This window comes from Ornithodoros turicata, chromosome 5 (assembly GCF_037126465.1).
Source record: "Ornithodoros turicata isolate Travis chromosome 5, ASM3712646v1, whole genome shotgun sequence".
Taxonomy (NCBI): domain Eukaryota; kingdom Metazoa; phylum Arthropoda; class Arachnida; order Ixodida; family Argasidae; genus Ornithodoros; species Ornithodoros turicata.
The window spans coordinates 78086736-78099367 of NC_088205.1; the positions used below are offsets into that span (position 1 = coordinate 78086736).

The following is a 12632-nucleotide window of genomic DNA, read 5'->3' on the forward strand; positions in this document are numbered from 1 at the left end:
AACAAACAAGTAGCTCAAGGTAAAAGTCGGAAGCACAATCGTGCCGCAAAGCTTGCGGCAAAATCGGAAGTAGTTGGCGCCTGCAGTAACCTAACAACTGTAGTTAAGTACTCGAAATAGTAGTTTAACTAGTAGTTGCCACTACATTTCTGCAAGTTTCCCAGAAAAAGACTAACATAAACATAGCTCCGCGCCTTCACCCTTAACTCGTCACTCCAGCTATAACGAGGATGAGGAGGTATGATGGCACGTCACCGACGACGGCATACGGAGACTCGTTCTGGTTTGCCGGTCCGTGGGGGTCAGCGCCTTGTCCCTTTGCCGCCGTAAACCTGCTTTGCCAGTTTTCCCGGAGAATTGGGGATACAAGGAGCGGCCGAAGCATTACAGAGCAAGGAGAAAGGCTTTATCAGAACCCCGAACAGCCCAGTAGCAGACGACAGCGGAGTAGCAGACATTTCTCTAGGCCAATCGCGAGGTTCCAGGCAGATCACAGGCTGGTACTGCTCTTCGCCACCGTTGCGCACGGTCGCTTTTTACGGCGAATTTTAAATTCAATTTCTGCTACAATTATGACTCCGTGGTGTAAATTACTTCGCATGGTGCATCTTACTGGCCTACCTAACAGTTTTATAGGAAGAAAACTGGGTGTTAAAAATGACTTCGGTGCTACTTTAACTGCGCTGCTTCTACCAGCCCCGACTCCAATTAGGACGATAACGTCACACATCTAAGGCGGAATCACTTCTGCGCAAGACAAGAGAAAGTTTGTTCGCACACCGCTCAGAAACGGCGTAAAATGTCATAAAAACATAAGCACCGGCGCGTTCTCCTTGCTTTACTCTCGTCAATGACACATTTTGTAGAATTCCAGGACTATCCGTTCATTTGTATTCAGCCCGAATTCGCAAACATTTTGGTGTGCGACACTCTAATCGAGATGGCAGCACACGTTCGAGACGCGCCAAACTTTAATCTATTAAAAATCAATGACTCAACTTTGTCCTCTAAAAAATACGTCATTGACTAGAGAAAAGCTAAGAGAAGACGCCAGTACCAGTCTTAAGATTATAAACTTAAGACTATAGATAGTTTAGAGCGCTCACGTGTCTTGTGCGAACGAAAGTCGCCCATAGACTTATGAAGAAGTGATTCCCCCCTTAGACCTGAAACAATTCGGAATTAATAGTTTTTCTCTCTCACCACCTTGCACTCATCCCTGTTATAAAAAATGAGCATATTTAGGCACGATGACCGTACCATCGTGCTTCACCGCCGTACTTCACCACCACTGCTTCCACTGCTTCACCGTACTTCACCACCGTAGACCACAACGTACAACCTCGAAACGCCACCTGTTCTACACGTAGAACATCAAGCAGTGGGGGAGGGCGTGCAAAACTTTGTGTATTCTACACACAGTGCTCAATTCGGGTACACAAAAGCGTCCGTGGTGACAAAGATGAACTCTTCCCGACCTCGAGGCCAGCAAACGGTGACTCAAAAAGGTTCTGCTTTTGGAAAGCAGACACGACCAGTTCCAATGTTAAAATACAATGAAGATGATGCTTTATTTTGTTGCTTGCACTGCTGCGGCTGTGAGTGAAACTATCCAATGGCATGGGAATATATGACGCGTGACATTTTGCTACAACACTGAGAAGATGGGCTGAGGGGGTTTAACGGATGCTGCTGTCTCTGCTCTTTGGAGCCAATGTCTCGTTGCGTTGACATGTGACCGGGATGACAGCAGACAAAAAAGAAGGACTCAACGATGACTGACGATGCCTCGAAAAAAATAATAAAAAATAAACGAAAGAGAGAGGAAAAAATATAGCAGGACTAGCGGGACGCTACAAAATTAGCCGGCCTTGCCCGTGAGCCTCCGGTGCTTTCTCGATGTTCACATTTTTTCGAATCACGTGAATATTGCATTGTGTTCGTAAATATTGTCCGCCATGCAGGCTGTGGCTACAACCTACATCAATACTTTAAAAAAATAATAATACTAATAATAAGAAAGAAAAAGATTTTCCGGACGACCATGGAGCAAAGGTACCATAAAAACTAATAAATACGGCAAAATAAGACGAGGCATTATTCCAAAAATGCGCACTTTCAATCTGAGAACTCATTCACTAGCTCTGTGCCATCCTTTCGAAGTTTTGTGGGGGGGTAGTATGTACAAGCATGCTCCTCTTAAGCCTCGACACAGAACGGTCAATATATTACTGGCACGCATCGATGATTCAGCACTGACAACGTACGTGTATTGTCCTCACACAAAAAAACGAAGATGCTGTACAGGAGGAGGCGTATAAAATGCACGCGCGTGTCAGTGCCATTCGTTCGGATGTACAAAAGCAATGCAACAGCATCCGATACCACACCCGTCATTCCTCCCCAGAGTTCGGTGCCAGGCTCCGCAGAGGCTGTCGCAATTGGGGGTGGGGTGGGGGGAGGAAATAATGGTCTCGTATGAGGTGACAGAATCGCATGTAACAAAAGGAGGGGGGAAAAGAAACGGATGGGATACAAGCAGCTCCAACAGCATCGTCTCCCTGGCGTCCTGCAGTCCCATACATCTCCTACTTGTCCTCAGAGCCGAGTCCTGATATAAACGGCCGATGCGTCGTGTTCCGCGTAGCCGTGTTTCTTTGCGTGCTTGAAGACCTGTAATGGAATGATGGCACGTGAGCCAAACTGTGGGTGGGTAGTTGTGCAGGCAGAGGGGGACGTGGACAAGGGTGCACAGCCAGGTTTATCCAGAACCACTCATTTATACGGGAGACATACGGGGGCCTGTTGGTACGTGACGACAGCAAAGACGAGACACAGAGAGAGATACGCAAAGCCTCCGCTTTGTTGCAGCTAGGTTTATCCAGAACCACCCATTTATACGGGAGACATACGGGGCATGTTGGTACGTGACGACAGCAAAGACGAGACACAGAGAGAGATACGCAAAGCCTCCGCTTTGTTGCAGCTAGGTTTATCCAGAACCACCCATTTATACGGGAGACATACGGGGGCCTGTTGGTACGTGATGACAGCAAAGACGAGACACAGAGAGAGATACGCAAAGCCTCCGCTTTGTTGCAGCTAGGTTTATCCAGAACCACCCATTTATACGGGAGACATATGGGGCATGTTGGTTCATGATGACAGCAAAGACGAGACGCGGAGACAAAGAGAGGGAACGTGAAACTTTCAACCTTTAATCATGGGACAGGGCACAACAATGGAGCAGGTCATAACAGTGGCCCTGGCGGGACACTATACAGTGACGACCAGATTACATGTTACTAGAGCCTGAAGTTTTCGGGAATTTTTTTTTTTTTCCGAATTCGGGGGGGGGGGGGGGGGGTAAAAATCGGGTAAATAAACGTGTGCACTAAATTCATGTGAATTCAGGTGAAAAAAACAGCCGGTATGCTAAATTCGGGGAGAAATCGGGTTCAGTTACTCAAACTAACTGTGCTGGTTTGGTACAAACGGTGATATAACTGCATTTGCTGCAAAAAAGCAAGTCAATGCGTTCCTACAGAGATCCCAGTGGGGGGAATTTGCCGGGTAAAAATCGGGTTTCACCCTACAGGGTGAACCTTCAAAATTCGGGGAAGAATGGGGTAAAACCCTAAATCTTCAGGCTCTATAAATAAAGATGTACTCTAAATTCATGCGATTTTGGGCGGAAAAACTTTCAGTACGCCAAATTCGGGGGAGAAATCGGGCTCAGTTAGAAAGCGGCATTCCTCCTTAGCTTGGTTTGTGAGGCAAGTGGGCCCTTGGCTGTGATGAGGCAATGGCAATGTACAAGCGCTTTAATGTTTTTCAGACACTCTTTCAGCTTGCTCTACTTTCTTTGTAAGAGCTGTGCGCCAAAGGTTCAAAGCGACGAAAGCACCCTCTGTGGTTGAAAGAGGAGACGAGAGATCGCGTAGCTTCGACAGAAGAACGCCAACAAATGTGTAGCGGTTGTGTTGTGATTGGAAGAATCATCCCCGTTTCTTTTCTTTTTCCCCCCCCCGACACATTTTTACCACAATGGGAAGAAGAAGGTGAACGCGGGAGAAAAAAGCCGAGAACGTGTCATGTGCGCTGTATTCCAAGGATTGCTGTAGTGTTCTCAGAAATATATCAGTGCGTGCTCACGATGCAGGGGAACCACATATTTCTGCTTCCCAGGGTTAGTGGTACAGCAAAAGCTTTTACGCTAGCAGTAAAGCTTGCAAAGAGAGTTGATTGTGTACACGATCATTTCAAATACAAAGCCTTGCAGGGCACGGCAATTTCTTTGCGCGTTAAATTATTCGGTGCAAAATGCTTTCGAAGCAACTGATATTTTTAACCATAGAAATCGTATGGATCCACTTTGCAGCCTCCAAATGCAAGCGAACAGAGCGAAAAAGCAAATTAACCGAAGCTGGATCAACAGGTATCAACAGACGGTAGAATCTGTACAAAGACTCAAGGTAGCAGCTGCTTACTGCACTCGCTGCAGCTTTGCCATTAGAGTGGAACAGAATAATGAAACTGCGGTTACAATTTGACAATCCATTGTAGCCTGCACTTCACCATACACAGTATTGCAACAATGTGGCCATGCTTATCACTATAGCGCAAGTAAGTCACAGATAAGGGGGTCTGCAAGAATGAGGAAAGATACGAGAATAAGCTCAAACATTACTGAGGAAACTTGAGGAGAGGTCAAGCGTATGAGATTATTTACGGGTCTTAGATGTTGACACACTGAGGCTGATAAAACCATGCTCTGCTCAGATCTTGTCCTTCGCTTAACACCCTACGGAATAACGCACTCACAGTTGAACCCACCTCATTCGCTGCAGCCGTCACTGGCAAGGGCTGCTCCAGGTGATCTCCTATGCCCAGTGCTAAACAAAGATCCTTCTGGAGGTGTTGAAGAGGCATGTTGGTGGCAAAGGTTCCTTCGATGATTGCTGCGTGACAACGCCAACGTGGTGTTGGTGAAAACCTCAAGCTGCTTCATGGGTAGACCCTGAAGTTTTAGGGTTAAACCCGGCTTTTCCTCGAATTTGCACCCCGAATCGAGCTTCACCGGTTTAGGGTTAAACTCAATTTCTACCCACAAAACTGCACCTAGGCTAGGCACCTCACGGCAATGACATACTAATTTTTCGCAAAATACACGGTTGATCTCAACGTCTGACACTCTATATAGGCGGTACAACGAACATTAATTCGACAATAGAGCCCGATTTATCCCCAAATTCAGTCTGATGGTAATTCTTCCGCCCAAATTTGCATGAACTTTCGACATCAAGTGATGGACCTGAATTTTACCCCGCGAATTTCGGAAAAATAAAACCCGAAAACTTCAGGGTCTATTCATGAGTTAAAACAATGCTGAAGTACTACAACAATTCCCAAAACGTGAGCGATTGAAGCACACTGTCACAAAATCCTTGCAATTCGAAAGAAAAAGTGACTTAAATAAAAACCGTAAAATGAACTTGTACAAAATGGTGCATTACGTGAGGGTGAACTGACATGCATCCATTTTACAACATGCTTCAACCCCTAATGTTAACTCACCCGCGCAAACGATGCACTAACGCATGAATAGAGCCTTCAGTTTTAGTGTTTAGGTTAATTCTCTTCCCCGAATTGAAGGTTGCCGCTTTAAAGTGAAACCCGATTTTTACCCGGTAAATTGCCCTCACTGGGACTTCTGTAGGAATGCACACTAACTTGTTTGGCAACAAACGCAGTTACATCACCATTTTTACCGAACCAGTTCAGTTAGTTTGAGTAACTGAGCCAGATTGCTCCCCGAATTTAGCGTACTGGAAGTTTTTTCACCTGAATTTGCATGAATTTAGAGCATGCGTTTATTTACCCAATTTTTACTCCCCAAATTTTGAAAAAAATATTTCCCCAAAATTTCAGGCGCTATGCATGAACGCCCTGTGAAAATACGCCCCTCCGACACGTGTGGAACAAACTGTGTAGTGTTCTCGACTTCGCTATCGTCTTGAAATTTTGTGCCTTCTACTAAGCCTTTAACATTTATTCGCATATTTGCCTTTTTTTTTTACCCAAATCACTCTGGTATGTGTAGCTATTAGCTGCCCTAACTGTTTGCATGGAAATGTGTAGTAAAAGTTTGAGTGCATGTAGACTGTACGCAATGATCCTTTTCCTCCCCAGGAAATTTACTCAGTGGTGGCCAGTAGTTAACTACATGTAGTTAAACTACTTGATTGTAGTTAAAAAGTAGTTATCAACTACTTGCAGAAATGTAGTGGCAACTACTAGTTAAACTACTATTATGAGTAGTTAACTACAGCAGTTGGGTTACTGCAGGCGCCAACTACTTCCGATTTTGCCGCAAGCTTTACTTGTCTAATGAAGCCTCGTTTGCTGTGAAATAATTCTGCAACTTAGTTTATCGCGTAGGCACAGAAAGAATCCCGCCGAAAGCTTTGTATTTGACGATCGCAGCAATGGCTTGAGCCAAAGGATATCATTGCTCGTGATTCATATTTAGGTGTCCAAGAGCACTACGAGGGATTGGTGTTGATGGACAACGTTAAGTAGTTATAGATGTAGTTAAAATACATTGCAGTAGTTAAAGAAGTAGTTTTAACTACTCCCCTGAAAAGTAGTTGAACTGCTAGTTAAACTACTCCGTCACGGAGTAGTTAGTAGTCATAGTTAAACTACTGTAGAAGTAGTTAGTGGCCATCACTGAATTTACTAACACCCAGATCTTGCAAAAGAGAGCCAGGACATTCCACTATGCCACCAGCCTTCGGCACATATGCCCTCTTACAGCAACTAAGTTTTTGAGAGATATTTCACACGTGAGCTTACCTTGTCCTTTCTGAGATACAATGGGCGAGTTGAGGTCTCCCAGTTCCAAGATTTCCAGCAGGTCTCTCTGGGAGAGCTCGGCGCGGTCGCAGAGTGCCATGGCCTCTGCCAGCCCTGCCAGCGTGGTCCCCATCAGCATGTTGATGATGAGACTCATCTTAGACCCATTTCCCACTTCCCCTGTTCCAGAAATATAAATCAAGCGCAAGTTTGTTACCACTATAGGTAAGCTAGCTTACAGTGCCATATTACATCAAGTCGCCGACCAATTTTTCGGACATCGTCGCAGAATAATTAGGGCCTGACTTTTACGGGTTTTATTTTTGGCCAAATTCGGGGGGTAAATATCAGGTGATATTTTTCATTTGAAAAATTCGGGTGTATTCGGGTTAAATCCCATTACGGCATATTCTGTCGTCAGGAATTCAGTTGTATTCGGGTGATTTTTTTTTGTTTAATAAAAATTTGTCTTAACGTGGAACTAATGTTTAGCAATGTTATCAAACTTTATTTTAATGCACGCTTACGAGCGTGCCACGCGACCCGGATGTTTTCGGGTAGATTCGGGTTAAACCCAAATTTTACAGATTTCGTTCGGGGGGGGGGGGGGGGGGGGGGGGGGGGGGGGGGTAAATATCGGGTGGATACGGGTTTAACCCTAAAAAGTCAGGCCCTAAGAATAATAAATAAACCCCATCGAGTGAATGCATAACAGCTTCCGAATTTTCGGATGGCTTCCTGACGATTTTTTGGACTTCGTTTGCCCTCAGCCAGTGACAAACGCGAGCTGTTGCTACCATTTTGAATACAATTTGTGTCCTCAGTACAACTGCATCCTGTGCTATGGAACTGCTAGTTTGAGGGTACAGATAAGCTGTTATATTCTAGTCCCGCACTTTCCTGCAGCAGTGAAATCTGACATTCATTAATTTTCCCACTCACTGCGAGTGCTTCCCGATGCAAGGTTTAGCAGCATCGGGGCCGCAACGACGAAGTGATTTTGGTCTGGACCTTTGGCTTTAGTTTTTAAAAGTCTGCGCGCAATATGGCACTAGTTGCATTTTTGCCACCTCCTTCAACAAAAGCTCAAGAACTGCAGTAATGTTCGCCATCATGCACTTGATTCATGTGCTGAACTCATTCATAACAGGATCGTTTGGCAAGTGCTTGACTCATCAGATAACGTGTGACTGACTCCGAGGATGACGCGCTAGATAACGGTGCAGCTACCGAGCTTGGAACTGATGGAGGCAGATACGGAAGGACGTTCGTCACCAAAACACTGACCAGTTTTTGCGGCCTCCGAGTAGAGTCGTAGACTCTACTCTGCGTAGAGTCTAGAGTCTACTAGAGCGTCTACCAGAGTCTAGAGTCGTAGACTCTACTCCGAGTGAGTAGAGTCGTTGTTTTTTAGTAGGGATGTGCCAACCGAATCCATGAATCCTCGAATCCTAGGCAGGGATTCGAGATTCGGGGAATCCGAATCCTAGTGCCCAAAATGACGAATCAAATCTTTCGAATCCACCAACCACGCTCTCTCTCTCTCTTTTTTTTGCGTCTCCGGAGTCCGCCGAAAGCCTTTATTGGCCGACGGGTGTTCTCTTGTTTGTTTGTTTACGTAGCTTTGGACTGGAAGAGTTCAAGCAGGAACTGTTACGTTACAAGTTTAAAAAGTAACCTGGTTTTGCCTTCGATTGTTGCTTACTTTTACGGAAATAATTCAGACTCGACAATTTACACATTATTATTTAATTTGTTTTTCATTAAACGACGGTATCACATTCTGCTTCTAAACACTTTTCACTAGAAGAGTTTTTTTTCCCCCTGCCTTTTTAAACTCTCTTTAAAGAAAGGATTCGTAGAACCCACCTCGGATTCGGATTCGTCCCATCTCTATTTTTTTAGCAAAGTTTCGTAGCTGCTTTTCAAACGTTTGGACGATTACCGTCGAGTCTGAAAAATCGGTCAACAACTGCACGTGCGGTAAAGTAGGTACACCTACCGAGATAGAAGGCATGCCTGCCGATGGCTTCGAAGCAGCTTGCGCAGTCGTTGAACAGAGATCGCTCTCCAGCCGCGAGAATGATCAGTGTCCCATCCTCCGCAGGCTTCTTGGACCCACACACCGGCGCTTCCAGGTAACGCCCGCCTCGAAGCAGTATCGCCTGCGGGAGTATACGACACAAAATGAGGAATCTGCAGCGATAAAAAAAAAAAAATTACAACAGGGTGTTACCCTATAAAAGTCTACCCGCACCGGCATGCAGTGCTCGCCAATTGCTCAATGCAGGCGGTACAATGTGTTGCCTACGTGTAAAACTCACAAGGACATTCCATCACGGTAAATATCGAAGTGATTGAGCACTGTAACGCAAAGTTATAGCGCAAAACGTGAGGTTCCTGTAGTCAAAACAGCCAAGATGGCGCCTCTCAGTTAGCAGACGACATCCCTCTTGGGTGTCGTCTGCTTAGTATGCGTCGGCATTTTTCGTTCCTCACGTTGCTTACTTCTGAGCAAAATACGACAGTTACACGAAAACGAAATGAAAATTGCCGTTCCATCCGGCTGGCAGGATATGCGACATGTTGTCGTGTGGAGAGCAGCATGTCAAGGGCTCTTCTCAACGCCGCCATCTTGTTTGTTTTGACTATGGGAATTTTGTACGTTTTGAGTTATAACTTCGTGCTGCGGCACTCAATCACTTTGAAATTTACCAAGATTAGATGTCCTTATGAGCTTTGTATAAAGATCGCACAATGTGCCACCTACATTGAGTAATTGGAGAATACGGCATGGCGGCACGGGTAGACTTTTATAGGGTAACACCCTGTACATTGAAATCCAAGTGCAGAAGGCCCCAGAAGGGTTGAGTCAAACTTCCAGCGTGAGCCCTGAACTGCACTAGAAGCTTGCCGCATGGGTAACAGATAGGGTTGCCACCGGGCCGGTATTATACTGGCACGGCCGGTTATTTGCTCGCTCTGCCAGTAGGAAGGTGATACCGGCAGCCTTTTGCCGGTATTTGTCGCCCCAAGACTTTTCATATGGGCTTTTGCGGGGTTTTCTCTTCAACATTCCACTATAGCTTGAATAAATCTGGAGCATAGATCCAACTCCGCAGTCATCAGTTCTTTCCTTAGTTATTCATTATTATTATTACACACAGGAACATATGTTTCCTGGTATTATCTCTCTCTCTCGTTTTCTGTGTGTTCTCTTCCACCCCTCACCCACTTCCCTTTCCTCCTTTCCCTCTATTCCACCTCCCCTCCCTCAGCCGGTATTTTTCACTATGAAAGGTGGCAACCCTAGTAACAGACGGTGACACTATGCCAGAGCAATGCAGTTTGGGGATTGTTTGACCACTTGTGTCAGACGGCCAAAACTCTTACACAGTGAAGTGAACAACTTGCTGAATGAAACAGGAGGGTTGTTGCGTATTTGGGTCAACTTGACTGACAGGGGGAACAGCTCGATACAGTTATTCGAAGCTTGGCCATGGTCTTTCGTTACTAGTTTGCTTCCTGCCCATGTTAAAAAGATCGCACATATCGGCCCTGGTAGCCTCACTAAACATCAATTTCGTATGTTTCTCAGCGCAGCATTTTCTGACATCGATAAAAAGTGTGTGTGTGCGTGCGTGGGGGTGCTCAACTGTAGTCCGCAATAGAGTAGGATGACAACATCCAAACGTCAGATGCCCGAATGAACTGAAACAGACTTTGGCAGAAGCTTGCCTCAGAGATATCCTGAGAAGTGTCTGGGTCTATGGATGTCATCTCCACATATCCCTTGTTGTCTCTGATTTCTTGAAGCACACCGCAGTTGCCAAAGACCATCTGGAAAGAAAAATTAATGTTCTCACAAAAAACAAGTCTCGCAGTTATTAATTTTTAATCGCAACAATAACAAATAAAAGGAACTGCAAATAGTTTCCGACACAGAAAGGGTTCTTCCATTCCCACGACCTTGCCACCATTGCAGCTGCCTTCCAAGCCTGTCTCTTTAGTGTTTGTCGTTCACCGGACCATGACTGCAAACTGCCACTTTGACACAGACGTTGCACAAACGCTTCGTGTCATCTCCCGTTGGGTCAATGCATCCATCAAATGCGAAGCTTCCAGTTGGGTGTTGCCTACAAGCACCGCAGTTGCAACAGCCACAAATTTGTGTTGGTTGAGCGAAAGCTTCATGCGTGGCAGCAGCAAGGCCTTGAATGGTGACACAGGTCTAATGTTCTTGTTCACGTACAGGTACAAGGGGTCCGAGTGCTTCGTAACATGTTTAGGATGCTACAAATCGCTAAGAGAGGGTCCTAATACTTGTATTGAGGAAGGGCGTGATAATCTAAATGAGGTAGGCGTGATAATAGGATTTTGGTCCTCACTATGGGTCGACTCATTACTTCATGTCACCACATTACCACCAGCAATGAGGTAGAGTTAGGGATGCCACGCGGCGGGTACATCACCGGCTTTGCCGTTTACTTGCTGGTTCTGCCCTTTGCCGGTAGAAAGGTGATACCGGCAGCCTTTTGCCGGTATTTGTGGCTCAAGACCTTCCATACAGGATTTTTCGGGGTTTTCCCTTCAATGTTCCACTACAGCTTGAATAAATCCGGAGCATAGACTCAACAACCTCAGCCACCAGATAAGGATATTGGGCCGTGGATACAGGGTCGGTGACCGATTGTCTATTCTGTACCAACAACGGTCAATCAACGGTCAACAGTCGGTCAACTCGTGCCTGTCTTCCAGTTTCTGTCCTCCTAACAGCCTTCTTGAAACACTGCACAATGCTTCCTCGGAATTTTTCTCGTTTTCTTAGTTATTCATTACATCCCTGTGGTTGCAGGGGAGAGGAGCAGTGTCTGTGCAAAGCTATTGGTGGAGGTGTGCCAGCTAGAAGGCTAGGCCGTATACGACCATCATGAGGTCTCAAACTTGCGACGTGTTTTCAAAGTGAGTGGCGATCCAATCCAATCCAATGTAGCGTTGTTGCCTATTTATTGCAGTTTCTAACACCAATAATCCAGCCGTGTACAGCAACATATGCTTATTCGTGTTATCTTGAGTGAGCACTCTCTCTCTCTCTCTGTGTGCTCCTCCACCCCTCCCTCATTTTCTCTTTCCCTCACCTTTCCTCCTTACTCTCTATTACCATCTCCTCTCCCTCAGCTGGTATTTGTCACTGCGAAAAGCGGCAACCCTAGATAGGGTATCGCCACCGGCGATGAAACTCCCCAATCATAATCACAAAAAATAAAGTTGTTGTTAGTTGTTGCAAGTTCTGCAAATTTTATGCACATATAAAAGAAGTGTTACCAGTAACGCAGTAGCGTACATTTACAAGACAGTTAAAGTGTTACCAGTAACGCAGTAGCGTACATTTACAAGACAGTTAATGAGCCTCAAAAGTCTTCAAACCACCACAACATAATGCCTGATTGATAGTCTTTACAAATCCAAACAGCAGCAATTAGACAAAGCTCAAGGTCACCTCTTTTGCAGCATGTGGGTTGGCGACGCAGCAGAATGTAACGTCGGAGGCAGCCACCACATCAGCTGGTGTCAAGCCTTTTGTGGCTCCCGCCTTCACAAAGTCTCGACACTGCAAAGACAGAAGACCTGCCACTGTAAAATCAGGGTGCCTTTCTCACATGTTGCACAAACTTTGACATGGGTTCTGAATAAGCAACACTAACACCAGGACAAGACACAAACATACTCGAGCATAAACCAAGTATACGTACGTTGGCCGTGTACAAGTGTAC

The 12632-nt window shown here is 45.6% G+C and overlaps 1 protein-coding gene across 2 annotated transcripts in view; it reads right to left on the reverse strand.

The window, feature by feature from the left end:
* Positions 1-1546: 1546 nt before the first annotated feature.
* The window catches only part of LOC135394876 (cytokine-like nuclear factor N-PAC), a 31092-nt gene continuing 20006 nt past the window's right edge, over positions 1547-12632 (reverse strand). For both annotated transcript variants that reach the window (XM_064625916.1, XM_064625915.1), the window contains 6 exons: positions 12359-12469; positions 10597-10698; positions 8861-9023; positions 6859-7038; positions 4837-4961; positions 1547-2673 (listed from right to left, as the gene is read on the reverse strand). In XM_064625916.1, the coding sequence (XP_064481986.1) occupies positions 2599-2673; positions 4837-4961; positions 6859-7038; positions 8861-9023; positions 10597-10698; positions 12359-12469 (756 nt within the window). In that variant the 3' untranslated portion in view covers positions 1547-2598. The remainder of the gene's footprint in view (positions 2674-4836; positions 4962-6858; positions 7039-8860; positions 9024-10596; positions 10699-12358; positions 12470-12632) is intronic.